We start from the raw sequence: 22152 nt of genomic DNA, 5'->3' as shown, positions 1-22152 counted from the left end.
TATTTGTTTGTCACAGTCCTGATGCTTCTTTCATTGTAGCTGCCATTTTCTTTCTTCTCTTCATAAGAAGAGGATTGGACGAGTCCTCGATCGCTTTGATCTTTATTTGTTCGTAGTCCACTCTTATTGTTGCTAAGGCGTTAGTCATCTCTTCCTGTGCATTTACACACACAATAGACTTACCAAAATTACTTACAGAAAAGTATGATTGATTCTGATGCTCTATAGAGTTCAATAGTTTGGGGTTGGTAAGATTTTGTAATGATTTAAGAAATGTTAAGAATTCTCTTATGATCAGCAATTCAGTAAAACAGTAATATTGTGAAACATTACAATTTAAATGATACAATTTTCCAGGATTTTCCAGAATTTTTATCATTTAAATTCTCTCAATTTAATATATAAAAATAAAAAACATCTTATGCAAAATTAGTCATTTCTTTACTGTCAATTTCAACCAATTTAAAGCATCCTTGCTGATGCTCATACTAAACCCAAACTTTTGAACTTTTTTCATATTTGAATATACAGAAAACAGACCTTGACTTTATCCCAGACATCACTCTCTTCCTTAAGAACCCGACTTGTGTGCAGATGTGTCGGAGGAACCTTCATTGACTTCTGCATCCCGAGAGAAAGAAAGAGAGAGACGCACAAATGAAACATTCTTACTAAACTTTAAATGTAGAAATAACTTATAAGAGCATCATTTATAATTTATCAATCATTGCCATTTACTTAAATGTGCTCTTGATCTGCAAGATCTTTGCATAGTCAAAGATTAAAAATCAAATGCTAATGCTCACATTGATCCAAGAATGGCTCATGAATTCTGTGATGGTCATTCTCTCTGTAGGATCTGTTTTCAGCAGTTGGCAAATGAGCTGCTTTGCTGCAGAATGAAGAAAAATCTCTTATCGCATCATGTATGTTTGTGATGTTGAACAAAATGCAGCATAATACGTGTTTTAAAATTACCTTCCTCTGACACCTGTGACCATTCATTGTTTGGAAATTCATACTGGCCATTCCGTATCCGTTTTCTCATTCCCGGTGAGAGTTTTAAGCCATGGTTTGAGTAGAAAGGTGGATATCCACACAATCTAAGAGCATACGTGTTGGTTGTGAATTAAAGAGCAGTAACATACACTCTAAGAAATAAAGCTTCCAAAAGGGGGTTTTCGCAGCAATGCCAAATAAAAGAACCATGTTCTGTCATGACGGCTCTCAGAGTGTTTGGCATGCTAATGGATATGACAATGTTAAAATGTTTGGTCTAGATCTGCTACGCTGCTGCTGTTATTGCTGCTCCTGCAGAGAAATTACAGGACTTGCTACTGCCAATTAGAGGTCTGCTACCCGACCCGAGCCCGACGGGTCCTGAAAAATGTGCGGGTTTCGGGTTAATGTTTAATGAACAGCCTCGGGTTCGGGTCGGGTTCGGGTTTGTAACTAAGAAAAACTAAATAGGCTATATATAGTTTGCGTGCCGTGTACTTTGCCTGCTTGCTGTGTTGTGGTGACCGGCACGCGAGAGAGAAAGTACATGCGTGCGCAGATGTGCAATGTACATTGGTATGTACATCAATGATATAATATATAAATGATATAATGATAAAATAAAATAAATTATAAAAAAAAAAAAAAAAAAAAATTATTTTATTTTATTTTTTATCATTATATCAATTATATCACAAAACTGTTTTGCGCATGTGCTACCGCTCTCGCGCACTATTTCAGTCATGAACCACGACATGATGGAAGAAGAGCGGGATCTCTTGGGTTGGTGGAAAAACAACAGCTGTGTTTTCCCTATACTGTCAAAACTGGCCCGTAGTATCCTCAGCATCCCTGCAAGTAGCAGCAGCAGCGAGAGAAACTTCAGTGCACCTGGACTAACTTTCAATCAGAGGAGGACGGCGCTGAAACCATCAACTGTCGACGCCGTTCTCTTCCTTCATAACTCATACTGAGAAGGATATATTTGTGTAAATAGTTTTGCAACACTGCGTGAACTTTTTAAAGTTTAAAGTCTGAGTTCCAGAGAAATGTGTGACTGTTACACCTGTTCGACCACAGCAAACTTACATGATGTACGTTTTTCTCTTACTGCTGTGCTTATAGGGCCGCTGCGCCTACATGTATTTGTTTACCGTTTTTAAGCAATCATTAAATACAACATATTGCAAAAATGGTATTTGCTGTGAGAAACAGAGTGGACCTCGGGGTCGGGTTCGGGCTTAACATGTAAATGTAATTGTCGGGTCGGGTCGGGTCGGGTCAAATGATCGCGGGTACGGGCCGGGTTCGGGCTTCAGTTTAAAGCCCGTGCAGACCTCTACTGCCAATACATCCACTTACACGCTTCTGTGAGAATGTTAAACATGCTGCTGCTGCACAATATTGTACATGAATTACCCATAGCTGATCTACACAGGTAGAGTTGAAAGTGCACTGCAACGCATTGGCTGCTAATGTAACAGGAACCAATCAGTTGTGCCCTGTAGAGAATGATGTGATTTCTAGCAAATTGAGTTAAGGACCTCTATATATGCTATTTGTGCAGCAGCAGTATGTCTTACGTACTCACAGCAGAGTATCAGCGTATGTATTGGCAATAGCAAGTTCCTGTACTTCCTCTGCAGCAGCAGCAAATATCTACAACAACAGCAATAATCAACAGCAGCAGCGTAGCAGATCTATTCAACCAAGACCAAATACATTAACATTGTCATATCCATTACCATGCTAAAAATCTTCAGATGGTTGTCATAATCGAACCGATGTGATATTTTATAGCCATCAGAATATTACCACTCACAGGATGTACATGATGACTCCTAATGACCACATGTCACATGACTTATCATATGTCTCTGGACCAAGCACCTCTGGGGCTGAAAGAGAAGGATTTGCTTTAATTTCATTGTATTATGATACCAAATGAATCTCAAAATGGACTTGTCTGCTTACCCACATAATAAGGTGTATAGCACGGGGTGGTCAAGCAGTTGTTGGACGTGGTCTCTTTGGCGAATCCAAAGTCTGTAAGCTTGAGCTGGGCATCCGGCCGTTTTGATGTGTATAGTAAATTCTCTGGCTGCCAATTAGGAGATGATTGAAAATGAAATATAAAAAGATATTTATTTATATGTGTTGGAATTTAGCTTTATGATGTGTGTTGTAACTGTAAGCCCTACATCGTTAACTTTTAATATACGTATATTAGGTTCTAGAACCAATAAACTAATTTCTCACATAATTTCTAATTTCTTCTTTGATAATTTAACACTATAGAACTCAACAAGTAATAAATGGGGAAAGCTTCAGGAGGGTTTTTAAATAGTCTCAAATACTGTTCCACTTTTATAAGATCATGTTGAGTTTCCTCTTGGCTTGCAGCAGTGAGCAAGTATAAGATTGCAGAATGACTGTTCTTCGTGAAATGTATCTTTAGTTACATTATTTGCAAGGTTTATTTAAATGTATAAATTGCCATGTTCAATTAAAGTCAAAGAAATCTAACTGATTACATTTTAAATTTGAATCCACTGCAGGATAACACATAGGATAGGCCAAATGTCCACAGGAATACAAGCAATTTTACAAAGTGGGTATAATAAAGTTATGCCTTAATTATACTTCAACATAATGAACCTCAGCCAGAGTTTAAACACTAGCCATTCAGCAATGTTTATGTGGCGTCTTACTGTTATTTATCAAAAAAGTTTTAAATTCAAAAAATAACTTTGGTAAACCAGATATAAAAACTGTCTTGATCAAACCACCTAAAACACAGTAAAACTGTAATAACTTTTGAACAGTAATGTATAATATAATATAATGCAGTCTACTGATGCATAATAATGGCATTAGCTCACCTTGAGGTCTCTGTGAGCAATGTTAATACCATGCAGAAACTCGACAGCTTCTCCTATGCTTCTCATTATTTCTGAGGCTTCTACTCATTGTGTGGAGTGAAAAGGGGAAAAAGAAAAAACTGAATTAATAACTGGTTATGTTAAATGTGCATATGTGTTTGAAGAAAGGATCTGTACCTCTTTCAGTGAAAGCTTGATCACCACGTTCCTGAATGTGGCGAAATAGTTCTCCCCCCTCCATACTGTTTAAGGAACACACAGTGGGAATGCAGTATCATGCTTCATTAATCTCACTTTTTTTTTGTTATAGACCTAAAATATTTTATATACCAGGTTAAAAATGAAATACAATATCTCATAGTGACAATAATAATGAATGTCTAATTATATATATATATATATATATATATATATATATATATATATATATATATATATATTTATTTATTTTTGTGTGCAAATTGTCTGCAAAAAAATCTAAGGCTCTTTGGGAAAAAAAAAACTTTCTTATAATACTTTAACCTGGTTTATTATAAATAGTATTAAGTATAAATACCAATGTATTAGAACATTTTGATATAACTGTTAATTATGACTCATTAATCTCATGAATCTTTATGTTATAGACTTGCATCAGAAATGGATAAATAAAATACAAATTTAAAACAATATTACAGAGTGACAATAATAACAATTAGTGTACATTTTCAGATTTTTATGTTGAGAAAAAAAGAAAAACAAAAGAAATCTTAAAAGCTCCTCGAAAAAATAGTTTCCAAAAATACTTTCTGAAGGCACTTTCATCTGGCCTGTTATAATACCAATATACTATATATAACAATTTGATTTAAGTGTGTTAACAAGCCCTACCACTCCATGATGAGAAGCAAACACTTTTTGCCTTGGTAGTAATTCTCAAACACATCTTCAGCTCCAACGATATGTGGGCAGCTTGATGCCCTGCAGTGAAGCTCCACTTCCTGTCGAGCCTTAGGGGTGTCCCGCAATATCTGAAAGTGAGCGAAGAGCATCAAGAACAGCCGACTTCACAGTCTAAATTACTAATGGGATTATTTTTGCTCATTTGCCTCCAATGAATTTATTGGACCATCCTTGACCCCCTATTACTGTAGGTAAATTGGAGGGCCTGCAGTTTGTCCTGATATCTCAACCTCAGAGAGTCACTAGAATTCTGTCTGTGGATAAACTTATACTCTCAGCAATGAATGTTACTCAGCACATATAAATGATTCTGTATTCTCTCAAAATGTACCCTCTGTATTTACTGCCCTGATTAAAAGCCCTGTTTACACCTGGTATTAAGATGCGTTTTGGTCGATCGGATCACAAGTAGACGAGGGAGACAGATTCCCATTTACACCTGGTGTTTTAATCCTTCTCTTTTGTCCACTTTCAACCACTTCTGTCCTGATTTTTTCGAGGGGAGGGTCTATGGGTGTGTAATGTATGGGATTTTTCAGATCTTTCGATCTAATGGACAAAATAAGCTTGCGCAATTTACTCATGAATGCGACCGGAGACAACGGAAAAACATACGGAGAGCAGCAGCTTTCGCTTGCTACGATTTTTGTCTTCAAACCAAACTTGGGTCTTCAGCCGACAAAGTTTCAAACCTGTCTGGCTAGCATGCTTCTCAAAATGTTCACGCATTAGGCCAGTAGGCGGAGAGTCTTGTGGCTGTTTGAAACCATTCGACCACATGAGCATTTACACTACGAAAGCATATTCACAATGCATGTTCGACTACCTCGGGAGATGGTCTCAAATGGACAAGCTCAACATCTTTTAGACCCTTTTTACACCTGTATTTAGCGTTGTGATCCGATCAACCAAAACACATCTTAATACCATGGTATAAACCAGGCTTGACACTCTTAAAAATAAAGGTTCCATGAAGAACCTCAATGGAAGCTGTCCATTGCACAATAGGTTCTTTATAGTAGAAAAAAGATCTTTAGATTATTAAAAATGTTCTGTACACAGAATAGTATGGTTCTTTTAAAAAAATATATATTTTTTTTAGGATGCCAAACTGGATCTTCTACGGCATTGTTGTGAGAAAAAAAAAATGCTTTTGGATTCTTTATTTTTAAGACTGTAAGATTTAATCTGGGTAAAAAATTAAAAGATAATTGAGCTTATATGGGGTTCCTCAAATTACCACACTGGCAGAGCCTCTGGAGAATGTCTTGCCATTTTTCAGAGGAACTTACAAAGTCGAGCTTAAGTGCTTAATGGATCCCATGCGTTTGGGAGAACTGAAAATACTGTTAATAGCTCCTCCAGTAACTAATGGAACATGTTTTGAGGCACCTGAAATATTCAAAGTTCCTTGAGTACACAATAAGATATCTGAGGTACCTTTAGTTTTTATAGTGTGAACATTTTTTTGTTGTTGTTGTTTTAGGAACACCAATTCCCCTTTACCAAAAGCCTTGTAGCCTACCGTTAAACACTTAAATATTTACTGACTTGGACTCAAAAGGGCCAAGTCAATATTTACTGACTTGGACTCACTTGGACTGGTCTTATCAATCCAACAAATACAGTAACAACCAAGACTTTAACAAACATTATTGACACTGGTGAAGAAACATTCACCCTTTTTACCTCATTCGCTTCAATATGTAGCCTGTTTAGGTATGAAGCTGTCAAATAAATAAATATATATATATATATATATATATATATATATATATATATATATATATATATATATATATATAGCCTACACACACACATGAACAAAATAGATAGCTACCTTTAAGGCATAGTGTTTGCCGTTTTTCTTCTGGAAAATTTCCCAGACCTTGCCATTGATGCCTATCCCGAGCACTTGTCCTGCAAGCTTATACTCCTCAGTTATTACTTTCTTCTTTATCTTCAGTGTGGATTTCAGTGCAGGCACAGTGCCAATCTGAAGCTGACCCTCTTGCAGCTGACCGGAAAGCACTGAATCATTTTTATTTTCTGTATTATCTAACATAGTGGTAGAGTAGACTGTGTTCCTCTCTGTCTGTGCCGCAGTGAGGACTTTAGCAGCTTAAAGGATTTTGAAAGGATCCAATTAACAGTGCCGGTCTTCACGTAGACACAAACCTATCTAAATCAACAAACAACAAACAAACAATAAATAAATACATGTATTTTTTATCCCACAGTTATGACTTTTTCTCTCATGCGGCTGTATCATGGCTGTATCACGCGATTCTGACTTTTCCCCTCAGAATTGGATTTTTTTTTCTTTTTTTTTTTTTCAAAAAGTTAAAAAGTCCGAATTGAGAGATAACTCGCCATTTATAGTCTTTTTATGTTATAGTCTACGGATCGAGGTTTGGAAAAAAATTGTGGTGATTATTATTATTCTTTATTATTCTTTTTTATTTATTTCTTTTATTAGAAAAAATCATAATCAAAATGTACAAATCACACTGCGTTTGTATTTTCTTTCAAAAATATACCAACAATCAGCTAAAAGTTTGAATGATATGATATTACTTTCAGAAGTCACTGGTCTGGAGGCCACTTTAACATACACCGATAATTTCCAGTCGGACATGTTTCGGCGTTGCACGCGCATGCCGCTCACTGTGCTCAGAGCACAGCAGATGATTACTCTAATCTCGCTTTTATATTATGTGGTTAATAGAGAAGTGTTGATCGTTAGGTGATTTTAAGGGGCTTCTTGCAAATACTTCTTTAGAATAACGAGATGTTTGCAAAAGCGTTTCGTGTGAAATCAAACACCGTTATCAAGGGATCTGACAGGTATTCAAACCGTTAACGTTACATTTTTAAAGATAAGTTGAAAGAAATACTCTTGCTTGGTAAATCTGTCATCAACTGTGTAGACAAATTCAGTTTCATTGAACTCTGCTTCGTGCACATTGTTTTTTAGGAATCAATGTCAGATTTAATATTGAATAATGTGTGGCTTATATGTCATGATTGTTACAACTGTATAAGTTATTGTATGTTTTCTTTTTACTTTTTCAAGATCATCTACTGGTATCTTTACATAAAGTGCCTTACTGAGATATTATATTTCTGAGTGATTTCATACCCTTTTATAATTGTTGTGTCACTCTTGATACTGCGTTGTTGACTTTCTTTACAACATAATATCTTGGTAAAACCCTGTGATTGTTTTCTCTTTTGAAATATCTGTTAATACATAGGAATATTGAAAGTTTTAAACTCAAGATAAATTTGTGTAGTTAGTTGTTAACACTTGACAACTTAAGAAAAGGTCAATAAAAATTTTCTAAGCAGTATTTCTCACATGATTTTTAGATAATTATGTACATTTTAAGATGTTAAATGTGCATATAGCACTTTTTTTTTTAGTTTATGCCTTATCATTGTGATCCGTTCTGCCCATACAGGAGGAAGCTGAGAGCAGATATTGCTGCTGCTTTCCCTTCTCTGTCAGTGGAGGAACTAAATGAGCTCATCCCAAACAAAGAAGAGCTGAATATTGTGAAGATTTACGCACATAAAGGAGATGCAGTCACTCTGTACGTCCTCCATAAAAATCCCATATTCTTTCAGCTGGAGAAACAGGTGTTCCCAACAGGTGAGTCTGCAGGTCACCATCAGTCTTTGTTGAGAATGCTGATGAAGTTTCTGCTCATTTTGGCCTGTTGTTCTCAGTGTACACGCTGTGGAGATGTCCCACCATGGTACCAGCATTCGCCACGTGGCCGCCTGTTCTGCAGAAGTTATCTGGTGGAGCAGGTCAGCACCTGTTTGATAGTGTGCGTCTGTGTTTCCCAGAGAACATGTCTGACTGATTTCTCTCCTGCAGATCTCATGTTGCCTGGTGTAGTGGTATCCGCTAGTGGCCTTCCTGAGGTAGACCAAGGCGATTGCTGTGCGGTCACTCTAGTGATGAACAGGTAACGCTGCCCGTGCCCACCACATTTCACTCTTAGGCCCTGTTTACACCTGGTATTAAGATGCGCTTTGGTCGATCGGATAACTAGTAGTCGACGAGGGACCTGGTTTACACCTGGTGTTTTAATCTGTCTCTTTTGTCCACTTTCAACCACTTCTCTCTTGATTTCTTTGAGGGGAGAGTCTATGGGTGGGTAAATGTATGTGTTGTTGTTTTTCTCCCCAGATATGTCAATTTAATGGATGAAATTAGCTTGCACAATTTACATATGAGCGCGCCCAGAGACGATAGAAAAAAATACGGAGAGCAGCAGCTTTGGTTTCTGCTCTGATAGCCACAAGACCGCGCCGAACACTGTGAATGCGTGTTAGAAATCAGGAATGGTGAGAGAAAATTGTGCTTGGTACTTTTTTCATCTTCAAACCAAACTTGGGTCTTCAGATGACGAAGTTTAAATCTCGTCTGGCTAGCGCGCTTCTCATAATGTTTACACGTTAGGTCAGTAGGCGGAGAGTAGGCCGTCTTTTGAGGCTGTTTGAACATTTTCGACCACATGAGTGTGTACACTACGAAAACAATCAATTCGAATGCGTTTTCAACTACCTCTGAAAGTGGTCGAAAATGGACAAGCTCAAAACATTTTTGGACCTGCATTTAGCGTCGTCCACTTGTGATCCGACCAGGACCTATCTTAATACCAGGTGTAAACAGGGCCTAACAGATTATTCATATTGGACTTAAAATCTTGAATCATGTGGAAGATACCACAGCTGGGTAAAGATTTGCAACTTTTTGTTATAGCGATTATACACTGGATTTGGCAAAACTCATCAGCATCTGCAGCGTCTGTAGCATTTTGAATGATGTTGAGATGCGGAGCCTTCATTATTAAAAATGCTTGTAAATAATGGTCTCTTATCAGTAACATGCATGAAAACATGGTTGTTTTGTGGCTTTTTGGTTTTTAAGTGCACCAGTGGCTGTTGGGACAGCGGCTGTGTCGAGCGCTAAGATGAGGGACGGTGGAATGAAGGGGAAAGGAGTGAATATTTTACACGCATACATGGACCAGCTGTGGTGAGCTTTGCATTACAGCATTATTTTGTCTTTATGTTCATTTAGACTTCCATTTCCGACCACTTTGTCATGTCAAATTTGTTTGTATAGCTCTGTTCACTAGGGTTGTGCCGATGGACGATATCATCTGTTTTTTTTTGGTTTTTTTTCGTGTTGGTCAACACGATTCCGTAGCATTAAGAGCGACTACGGTAGCGAGTAATATGAAAGGCCGAAAATCCGGTTGGTTGGGGTGGTGGATGGGTCAAAAAACACAGGACTTTCACCCAGGAGACCGGGGATCGTGTCCCGCATGTCAAGTTTCCTAAACCCAACCATCCCGTTCTTTTTTTCCTAAACCCAACCGTCCTGTTTTTATTTTACTAAACCCAACCGTCCCGTTGTTGACCCGCGTGTCATGGCCCACCCACAACCTTTTCCTTAACTTAATGGGCCGTGTTAATTTCACGGAATTCTTCCGTGGGCTCATCATGGAATTTTCGGCGATTCTTGCAAAGCTGTATACAGCTTCTCTGCTGCAGCCGACTGGCAGAAAGAATCGTGTTACTTTTTTCCCCCCTTACGTGCAACCTATTGGAAAGCCCGGATGAGTAATTAGTTGGGTTAGTAAATTAACGAAATTATAGTTTTTAAGTAGAAAAAAAAATGTATTTAAAGAGATTTAGTAAAATAAAAGTGCTTCCCCCCCAGGAATCAGTGCAAACAGCGAATTGATTCCTCTTTTGCATCTCCGTTCACTGGAATGGACACATAGGCACAAAATTATGTAAAAATACCAGTCTCGGCAAGTAATTATAATAATAATTTGTTACATTTATATAGTGCTTTTTCTGAGACCTCAAAGCACTTTACATAGAAGGGGGTAAGTATTCTCGTAAACAGTCGGTTATGTCTTAAAGTATCCCAGGTTATGAAAAAATATTAAGCAGCAGAACTGTTTCCAACTTTGATAATGAATCATCATATTAGAATGATTTCTAAAGGATCATGTGATAGACTGGAGTAATGATCCTGAAAATTCAGCTTTGCATCACAGAAATAAATGATAATTTAAAGTATAATAAATTGAAAACCAATTATTTTAAATTGTAATAATATATCACAATATAAAAAAAAAAATCTGTATTTTTGATCAAATAAATGCAGGCTTGATGAGCAGAAGAAACCTCTTTCAAAACCATTAAAAATAGTAATGTGTCCAAACTTTTGGATCCGTGCATTTGGTCTTAAAGTGAAAGCAGCCTATAAATACTTGCTGCTAAGTCATTAATGGTAATCAAACAACAAAACACAGCTTTAACAAAGATTGATCTATATTTGATTTATACAGTGAACACTAGTGTCATTTTACATTTAGGCCTAATTATTGCATGTCTGTACCTACAGTTACTCTACAGTTAGACTGTACTTTATTTGAAACTTTGTATTACTGTATTTATCTATGCTTGTAATTTTGATCAATTATTAGTGCAGCGCAAGCCGTTCTTGATCAAGCGACACTGTTACTACACAGCGCTAAGAGATCCAGTAAAGAAAGCATTTGAGAATTTGAATTCGCCACTGAAGTAATAACATTGCTGCGAGATCTAGTGAGAAGCATTCAAATTTCTCCGTTATTAATCGTACATGTCTATTAGATCAAACAGCGCTGACGTGGAAACCTGGAGAAACATTGTGCCATGAATGAGCTAACATTAGTTATAGAAATTATCCCTACAGCATTTAGTGGACACTCATCTTTCTGAGATTTATTTAAAAAAAAATTATTTAGTACAAACTCCCTGAGTTCCATATAAAAACAAAATTGTTCTTTTCTTTGTATTTGTTTATAGCTACTACAATATTACATTTATTTTTTGATTTTTTTTGATAAGGAGCTGTTTTTTTGTTTGTTTTATATGCTGCTAAGAAGACACCCCAGAAGATGGGTCAAGTATAGCTCCATCATTGTTCAAAGTAAAAAAAAAAATCATACTCTATAATGTTAGTTTTAATAAATATATATATTTTTTAAATCAAGTAAAATTCTCTGGCATTTCTTTCTTTTTGCTGTATCGAAAACGTACCGAACCGTGACACCACTGTATCGTATCGAACTAAACCGTGAATTTAATGAACCGTTACACCCATAATATATATAAAATTTGGGTTGTATTTTTTAAATTCAGTATCATTAAAATGATTGAATTTCATAAAAAAATCTGATAATAATGCAATTATACAAAAATAAGCTAATTTAAAGTAAGCTTTTACTAGCTTTTTCGGATTAGGTTTTCGGCCAAGAGCATCCAGAAGTTTCGGTTCCAGCCCAGAATTTTCATTTCAGTGTTTCCCTAATAATATATTTTAAATTTTTCAATAAAATAAAAAGTCAGGCAGCTGAGATTTGTTATATAGTGTATATCGTTTTATGTAAGTGTACTGTATGTATGTATGTGGAAACAACTGTGATAATAAAGTTTATATTTTGCAATGATATAAACAATCACGCAGCCAATATTTGCTATATATTTCTTTATGTGAGTATACTGTATGTATGTGTGTAAAGTAGTTGTAAAGAGTTGATCAGTTCACATGCACCCCATGAGGCGCCACAGCGATCTGTCACTCCACATTAAAGACTGCCAAAACTGTATTTATTGTTTGAATTTTGTAATTAAATTGACAAAAATTGAAGGCTGATGATAAGACTTTGTTTCGGTAACACTTTATTGTGATGCTCCAAAACAGACAGTCCACTGACTATAAGTAACTTTAAGTACATGTCAACTTATTCTATTAACCCAAACCCTAACACCTAACCCTCACCTAATAGTGCACCACAATCTACGGTAACACTTTATTTTAAGGGGGTGTAGTTACACTTTACTACTTGCACTTACTATAGTAACAACAGTAAATTATGCATAATTACAAGTGACTAACCCTAACTCTATAGTAAGTACATGTAGTTAATTAATATTACTCAGTACTTATTTGAGCAAGTAACCCAGTCTACTAATACTCTAATCACAGTTAGTTAACATGTAGTTGCAAAGGTGCTTATAGTTAGTAGTCTAAAATGGATCAATTTAATGGGAGGCATGCTACAAATAATGTTTGGTGAAGTTTTGTTCACGCAAAACCAAAACATTTTAAAATCTGTATGAGTTCATCAAAATGAGAATCAATCAAAATTGAAAAAACTGTATTTTCAACCCAGCCCTAATCACTGAGCGATAATATAGTTTACATTTTTATTTGATATAACATCAATTATGCATCAGATTAACTTTCTACAGACATCTTCCTCAAATTCTCTGCAGGGCGTTTGGTGATAAGACGCATCCTCCTGTTATACCGGTCACTAACTGTCCAGCACCGGAGGAGGGAGAAACAGATGGAGAGGAATGCGAGGAGAAAGAGGGAAGGGACAGCTCTAAACCGGCTGCAGTGGAAACATCCTGTCGGAGCATGCAGGAGCTGAGGCTGGATGAGCACGAGGTGTTGAAGGAAGAACAACTGGATGAGGATAAAGAGGGAAAAGACACTGATGGAGAAGAGGATGATTCTAGATCTCCACAGGGTGAAATGTCTTTGACTTCCTGTCACATGTCCATTTTGTAGGTGTTTATTGTATCTTGACGTTCATGTCTATTTTATTACAGAGCAGATGGATGAATTATTGCTGCAATGTTTTCTCCATGCACTCAAGACTAAAGTCAAAAAGTCCGACCTCCCACTACTGACCAGCACCTTCCTGAGCAAGCACATGGTGTCCTGCTGGTAATTTAGCCTCTGTTGTTAATCTTCTGATGTTTTACCTTTATTTCCTAAGCTCAACCTTTACCTTATGGCAAATTTTGGTCTATTATCATTTTTGAAATGTATAACTCAGTCAAACACTGTGAGACATCAGAGACGTTTGACAAATAAATGCATTTAATAGAAATGGTTTGAGCAAGAATGCACATTAACTGGATCACCCAATGGCCCAAAGTTTGTATACAGTACCATTCAAAAGTTTTGGGTCTCTATTATATTGATACATTTATTCTGCAAGGACAAATTAAATTGATCAGAAATTACAGTAGAGACATTTATCAGGTTACAAATGATTTCTATAAAAAATTTTTTTTTTTTTTTTAAATGCTATTCATCAAAGGATCCTGATGAAAATGTATTACGGTTTCCAAAAAGAAATATTAAGCAGCACAACTGTTTTCAACATTGATAAAAATAATAAATGTTTCTTGAGCAGCAAATCAGAAGATTTATGACACTGAAGAATGGAGTAATGATGCTGAAAATTCAGCTTTGCATCACAGGAATCAATTACATTTTAAAATGTATTAAAAGAGAAATGGTTATATTAAATTGTAATAATATTTTACAATATCATTTTTTAACAATTACTTGAAATATGTTTATTTGTATAACATCTTTATATTTAATTTTTGTTATTTATATTATTTTATTTTAAGGCTGACTTGCACTAAAGAAGCTTCATTTCTGATTTAATTTGGTCAAATTATTTTGGGGGGTTTCAACACATTAAAAATTATTGTGTTATTGTAGCTTGGTCAAGTTTGAAATGTACTTTTTTTTGTCCCCACAGTCCTAGAGGAAAGCAACTAGATATCAAGAAATCAAGTTACAAAAAGGTACACGGTTCACAGATTGGGAGGTTTTAGTAAATATCAAGTAACCATATCTTTGCTTTAGTAGATCACAACTTTTCTCTCTTCTTTTACAGCTGTCTAAGTTTCTATTGTGCATGCAGAGAGATCACAGTCTGGTTCAGGTGAAGGAGCTGAGTAAAGGTGTGGAGAGCATTGTGGAAGTAGACTGGAGGAACCCTGAGTATGCAGTCAAACCATTTACTATTAACATCTTGTTCATAAACGTAAACATTATTTTAATACAATTTAAATAGTCAAAACGCATAATCTAAAAAAATATATAAAATATTTGTTGATGTTTTTCTTTGTTGATGTCCAGCAAGTGTTCTTGGTTTTGAGGGAAGTGGCTGTTTACTTGAACAACTTGCTCTGCTTTTTTCAGGTTGTGTTCTTTCAGGACACCAAAGGACTGTGGGCCGGAGAAAGAGTCTGTGGAGGGGGGCAGGGTTTGTGAGGTCCCATACCAGACCCCTGAAATCACACAACTCTATGGGGTCACTGCACGCCTGGAGCCTCTTTTTCAGGACGCTAGGAAAAGGTTAACGAGTGGAAACATTTAGTTGTGTGAATTTTTATTTTTTTAAAGTGTGTTAGTGGGAGTGCTGAGGTTTTGAGCATGTGACTGTGTTTCAGAAAGGGGACGCCTCTAAAGGCTAGTGAAGTAAGGAATGTCATCACAGAGTATGTGAAGAAAAATGAACTCATCCATGAAACCAACAAAAAGTGAGCTTATGTACTTTTTCTTCAAAGTCAAATATACCCCACTGTTCATAAGTTCCTATCAGTTTTTTTTTTTTTTTACTATGCGTTCACACCGCCGCTGGCGAGTGTCAAAATTCGCTCTCACCGCCCTGCTAACAACGCCGTAGAAAGATTTGTGGACGCTATGATCGAATGCTTGGTCTTTTTTTAAACTTTATTTAAAGGGGCCGCAAAGTGAACAAGCATGTTGTTCGTTATTTGTGCAGACTGACCACAAGTAGGGTATAAGTTAAACTCATGAAATCTTTTAAATGTGAAAGTAAGAAATTGATCGATGGAAGGAACTTAACAATTATAGTGACATGTTTGCTAACGAATAAACCAATTAAAAGCCATTTGTGTGGTGTGGCTTTTGTGTTCATAGTTAAGTGCTAGTCTAATTTGCATTCCCGCTGAAAAACAAGCGTTCTAGCACGAAAATGTTGCCTATAAATAGTGTTCAAGCCTTCTTATCAAATTCACATGATCAACATCTCCTCCATTTTGCATGGGAACTAATGTGGTTGGAACCAAAGTTTACAGGACTGCGTTCTCTGGAATCCTCTCAAGCAGAGGACTTCATTCCGATTGGTTGCCGCCGAACCGCGTCATAGCTCATCATTACCATAAAGTTGGCCTGACTTTAACTCTCCTCGACGCCCACATCGTCCAAGATGCGCCACGCTGCACTCGCCGGTGCTCGACATTGAAAATTAATGACTGACTTTGATTCTCTTGGCGGCGACGGTGTGAACACACAGTTATGCTCACCAAGGCTGCATTTATTTGATAAAAAATACAGTGTAACAGTAATCTTACTCATGTCTTTATGGATCTATGCAAACTACTGCATGGTTTAAGTACTGTACTAGTGCAGATTTCACAAGGTTTGGATTAAAGTGACTTCCTCTCTTCTCATTCATCAGTTATGTTAACATTAACCCAACACTTTGTGACTGTTTGCTGGAGAAGTCCGAGTACCATGAAGTGGAGACACTGAAATGGGATGACCTCTTCAGCAGGTAAAAATGCATAAAATATATAATTAAATTGTGGGGGTTTTCACAAGAAGCACATAATTGTCTTATTGTCTTAACAGGAGCAATATTAAGAAAAATAATGTCAATTTCTCAGCTGTATTTAATGAAAGCTGATTATATTGACATTTTACAATCCTGCTTTGTGTAATCACCAGGGTTGGGGAGTAACGGAATACATGTAACAGCGTTTCATAATCAAGATACAAAAATAATCAGTAATCAGATTACAGGTAAATTTAGTCAAACATGGGAATACTATCAGGATTACAATGGTTTCACTTAAAATAAAAATTTGTATTTTGACATAACGCTATATTGACAGTATGTGCGGATCACGGTTATATCCGTGGAGACTGAGGATAATCCGCGGGCCAAGTAATAAAAAAATAACATTCCAATTCATTGATGGCGGAACAATAAGAGATAAATCATTAATCTGTTGATTTTAATAAAGACACGGAACTCTAATTTCATGGTAAAATGCAACAAACGTGCTTCACTCTGTTACTTTCCTTTTTGAAGAACAATGTATATCTCTTCAAGGAAAACATGCTTTGAGCACCTCCTAGTTGTCAATATATAATATACACAAATGAAAAAAACCTACATTATTGCTTAAAATATACACAAGCTTAACAGAAGTTATTCTGGTAAGTATGTTTTCCAACATGATGGAAATATTAATGTGCTTAAAGCTTAATTTTTCATCAGGCACTATAAATAGTTAACCAGGGAGATTTCAAAAGATGGGTATGTGATATGTAACTGCTATGAAGCGCTGTATCTATATGACAATAAACTCTAAAGTCTATCCTGCCTGAACGTATTTAATATCTTGTGTGTGTGTTCTGGAAGTTGCAGTGACGGAAACCGTGACAATATATGTTTGAAGGGAGTAAAGCCTGTGTTTAGTCTATTTGGGAAATGCACAGGCTTTTCAGAATCATCAGAATCATTATTGCGTTTCAATGCTTCCCCAAGTTATTTTTTGTCACTAAAGTTTTAACAAGGCTATAATCGGGTAAGTAAAATTCTCTTTCACTTGCCCCTTCATAAAATACACTAGTCTAGGAAGCATCGAGATGCGAGAATGACTCAGATTTTATTACATTCAGTGTAAACAGCGATCGATAATGGATTGTGTATTCCTGGTAACAAGGTCGCGCTGTTGAGGCTTGTGGATGAGATGATGGAAAATCATCTCAAAATGATGTCTGAAAGTGTCTGATAATGCATTTTACTGACCCTCATTTGCAAAGCACTCCGGTGTGAAATGATTCACACAAACATACAAATTTAGCTATTTTCTTGGACACATTCCCTTCATAAATCACTGCATCTTCAATGACGGGAGTTTATGAAGATCTTATGTTTATGGTCTTGTGTTCATTATTATAGCCAACAACAGACTAGCTGTTCTAGTGAGGGTGTGGTGGACTGTGTGCGGCTCACTCAGGGCGGGGTCTATGCTAATAGGGCAGAGATCGTCACATGTGGGCGGGGCTTGTCCCTACTGTGACATCACAGTAGGGGGAAAACTAGAACAGAGTATTATTTGCAAAAAAGTTGATTCTCAAAGATGGATCAATACCAAATGTTCATGATTAAACTACGTATCCAGAACACTTAAGTATCGCACTTTATATTTTGTGAATGTTTGCAAATTTCCTCTCTGAATGTGCTTGAATCTTGAATGTGCTGTACAGATAATGTGGCTTAAAGCTACACTGTGATATTTCCCCCCATCCAGTGGTGAAATTGTATATGACTACCCAGTGAATATTAGTTTCTGTTCCTTTCAATTTCGAGGGCGTTTTAACTCCTACGGTGGCTGTATTATTCCAAGATTAACATGACTTCCAGTTCGACTTCGTCCAATTGCGCCTTTAAAACTATCACCTGTGATCCGTCGCAGCACAGATTTATGTTACAAGGTAAACACTACTTTTTCACCATTGACGTGAGGAAAAGTAACGCAAGTTATACTAGAGGTCGTTCTGGCGTTATGCACAACCATGCTATGGTTAGACAAGCAACTATAAAACTTCGAATTTACACAAATAGGCTGGATTACCTGTCGAGAATAAAGCAGGCAACTTCGGCGTCCGTTTTAAAATCTTTGCTCCTCATGAGCTCTTTCCATCTGCGAAAAGTTACTCCAGTATTGACTTTGGTCTTGCTGATTTGCCTGTCGCGTTGACGTTTTAATTCTCTCTTTCACTTCCTTGGCGACTCTGCTACATGTCCTCGAAAATAGGCGTGATCCTCCATCAGCAATCTTTCAAATCTGCCGGTGTTGTGCCGAATTTCGACCCCCGCCAAATGATTACCCCCCTAGTATTGGTAGGTTTAGGATTAGTTGTGGGGGAGGGGTTAGGATTAGGGGTGGGGTTAGGATTAGGCAATCAGGTACTGACTTCAACGAGGGGGGTAATAATTTGGCAGGGGGTTGAAATTCGGCACAACATCGGCAGTCGCGAGTAATCTCCCCCTCGCATTCGTCTCTGTGTCACTGAGTGTAAAGCGCGAAAGGCGAAGCTTGAATTTACAGGTATGTCCCTCTTTGGCTAATGTACTTTCAAGATGGAGGGGGCAACATGGCGACCGGCATTCGAACCCCTCACCCGTATGTACTTTCAATGGCAGATTATAAACTTACGAGAATACTTTATTACTTGAAAGAAGTAAATATACATTAATGAGCACATATATTTTTGAAAGAACTAAGTGTTTTTTGCTAAGAATCAACTAAAAAAATTACACAGTGTAGCTTTAAGTTACCATTGTCACTGACTGTATTCACAGAGTCCGTATGTAGTTGTTTTATTTTTAACCAGAAAATGCTCACCATCTGTATAATTCATAAACGCATCTTTTTACTTCTTAAATAAAACTAACTTCATATCTCTGGTTTCTGTGAATACAGTCAGAGACAATGGTAACTTTAGCCACATTAGCTGTACAGCGTGCTAACAAGCACATTCAGAAAGGCGATTTGCAAACAACATTCCTGTGAGTTAAAGGCTGCTGAAAACGTTTTGTTATGCAATATGTGAATTGCCAAATTTCGCTGAATGACCATATGATCCTGCAGGACTCTCATCAGAATGCAGGCGTGCCATGAGGTGCTGTTGCCAGGTCAGCCTCCTGTGGTTAAGAAAGGACAGATGGAGTGCATAGACGTTACTGTAGCCTCCAGGGGATCCAACAAGAAGGTATGAAGCCATTATAAGAACTTGGCTATAAATAGTGGCCCCAAAAAGTATTTGGATGCTTAAGCCACATATCTATGGTTATGATTTATTACATAACATAATATTGTATCTGATATTATCTGCAAACAAATTCTGGGCAAGGTTTTCTCAGAACTAACTTTTTTTTCTCAGCCAGTTTGACTTTTAACCAAGGTGTTTTTAGTGGATATATGAAGTCAGTTTTCTGAAGTGTCCTATCAGTGTAACCACGTGTAGTTTTAAGAGTAACAAAGTATTAATTTATTTTCTTTCTTTTTTTTGTTAGTGTTTGGTAGTGTATCTGTTGTTTTTAAATCTTAATGGCTTTTTAATGAGGGCTTTCAGCGTTAATGTATGTGATTCATTTACGTTTCTTAACGCGTTAAAATAATTTTATGCAAATACATTTCTGAAGCATGTGAAATTGCGTCATTAATGTAATTTACATCACGCAGTTAGATGATCTTAAAAGGATGGTTCGGAGTAAAATCAACCTAGGGTCCTTTGCACCATGACCTCGAGCCAAACACCCCCACCTGAAGCCTTTTTTCCCTTGGTCGAACATTTTTAAAGATAGAGCTTATTTAGAAATATCAGCCAAATGGCTTAGTGCAGGCGCTAATGGATCCAAGGATGTATCTCGTAAATTACCCCACTAATAATGCCCAGAATGGTACCAGACTTATACAGTAGTACAAATAGGTTCTGTACTCATAAAACGAGGCATTGGAAAGTTTGTAAGTACATCAGGAGTTTATTTAAATAACACTTGCCTGATGGCTAATGCTACCGCTAACCCGCATGTCAAGGTCACTTTAGTGATTAGGGAAAAGCACATAAAAGTCCTGGCAGAAAGCCAGTATATCCAACATTTTTTATAAAAAAAATTCCAATGTGTTGACAACTTAGTGTTAACTAATAATTGTTGCAAACTGGTACTACCAACAAAATATTAGTGCATTCCTGGAACTGGGCGTCGTTACACTACATCCTTATGCATCGCTTTCTGTTTTTTTTTTTTTTTTTTTTTTAAATGAAACATTTGTGAGAATCACACTTCAATCTGAAGGTTTTCTGGATATAGCAAATGATGACAAAATGAACATGTTAAACAAGATAAATGGTGTATGTTTCATGTCATAAGTGTGCAATTAATCGTTATTAATCTCGCACAAGGGTGCTATTAATCGCAATTTAAAATGTTGTATCTATTGATAGTCCTACTTTTTGTCCTTAAGAGAAGTGTAATGACGTCACACTTTTTTAAATGTGAAAATGCATCTTGTGGCCACTGGAAACAGCCCTTTTTATTTTCAATATTATTAGAAACAGACTTGTCAAAAAGTACCAAATTCGGTACCAAGTCAGTACTGAAATTTTAACAGTGTGACACTTTGAGCGCTGTCGGCTGGAGTCGTAAACACGATTGCCCATTGTACTCGGATATGTCTGTGATTGTCTACAATGATCAGCACTTCAAAAACATGTAAATATACATCAATGACTCTCTTCACTGATCGCTTAGATACAGACGGAAGCGTTTGTAAGACGGACCGGTCCGCTGATAGACGCCTGCTTGTGCTTTCAAACGCTCCCGCTCCCGTTTTTTTTTTTTTTTTTTTTACTTTCAAACACTTCCGTGTGCTGTCAAACGCCCCTGTGCGTTGATCATTGTAGCCAATCACAGACACATCCGATGAGTGCATGAACACAATGGCCAATCAGAGGTGTTTACTTTTCCGCTCAACAGCGCTGAGTACTGACAATTTCAGTACCGAGGTCGGTACTTTTGGACAACTCTAAAACAGACTGTATTTTGTGTCTATTGTAAAATACAGTTTTGTCACTCATTCTCCCGTTTATTAAGGTTACAGTAATTAAGAATCTGGAGGCGTTCGGTTTAGACCCAGCTGTGGTAGCAGACTCTCTGCAGCATCAGGTTCAGGCCAGCTGTGTCCTCCTGGATTCCCCTGGGGCCAAAAACAGAGTCCTGGTGCAGATCCAGGGAAACCAGGTCCAACATGTTGGCAAACTGCTGCTAGGTACAGTATAGTACAGTGTAATATAACAGCTTATATCTGTACCTGCCATCTTTTGCTTATGTGTGAGTGCAGTTTTTCCCTTTTATTACAGATCGTTATCAGATCCCACGGAAATATGTACAAGGTCTTGATAAAGCTCCCAAACTAGGCAAGAAGAAATAACAGATGACACATCTCCTCAGAAGAGCCATATGTTGCTGCGACATTTTAAATAACTAGTCCAACTTAACATCATCTCTGAAATAAAACACATCTGATTTCATTGTGAATGATCTCTTAAATGAATCTCATACTCTACATAATGTTGCCTCAATAAAGCCCCTGTAATGCACCGGTTCATTCAGAGCTTGACATGTCGACAGTCCCTGAAGCACTAGTTTGCCAAACTGATTTGCATGTAACAGATGGAAGTAACCACACCTCCCTCTCTTGATTGTCATCTTTATAATGGTATATTGCCAAATATCTGTAGAAGAAAATTGTACACTGTCTCAGGCAGTGAGTTGTAGCTGAACGGAATGATGACCAGAAGTCAACTTGTTGACTTAATTTTTTTAAA

General features: G+C 37.0%; 2 protein-coding genes across 2 annotated transcripts; one reads left to right on the top strand and one right to left on the bottom strand.

The window, feature by feature from the left end:
* mapkapk2b (MAPK activated protein kinase 2b) lies at positions 1–6888 on the bottom strand (the record flags this gene model as incomplete). Its single annotated transcript, XM_082188580.1, has 10 exons — positions 1–154; positions 541–621; positions 807–892; positions 979–1103; positions 2822–2897; positions 2974–3100; positions 3882–3961; positions 4059–4123; positions 4752–4891; positions 6664–6888. 10 exons carry the CDS (start codon positions 6886–6888, stop codon positions 11–13), a joined length of 1149 nt encoding a protein of 382 aa, XP_082044706.1. The 3' UTR covers positions 1–10.
* Positions 6889–7455: 567 nt separating this feature from the next.
* eif2d (eukaryotic translation initiation factor 2D) lies at positions 7456–21930 on the top strand. The gene is made up of 15 exons (XM_082189416.1): positions 7456–7670; positions 8288–8478; positions 8556–8639; positions 8710–8800; positions 9769–9876; positions 13182–13441; positions 13524–13641; positions 14474–14519; positions 14612–14718; positions 14920–15075; positions 15171–15260; positions 16205–16300; positions 19413–19533; positions 21419–21593; positions 21685–21930. Exons 1-15 carry the CDS (start codon positions 7615–7617, stop codon positions 21753–21755), a joined length of 1770 nt encoding a protein of 589 aa, XP_082045542.1. The 5' UTR covers positions 7456–7614; the 3' UTR covers positions 21756–21930.
* Positions 21931–22152: the final 222 nt, after the last annotated feature.

Source organism: Leuciscus leuciscus, assembly GCF_965113295.1.
Source record: "Leuciscus leuciscus genome assembly, chromosome: 13".
NCBI lineage: Eukaryota > Metazoa > Chordata > Actinopteri > Cypriniformes > Leuciscidae > Leuciscus > Leuciscus leuciscus.
Note: the sequence above shows the minus strand (reverse complement) of the source record. Positions and strands in the feature narration are given on the sequence as shown.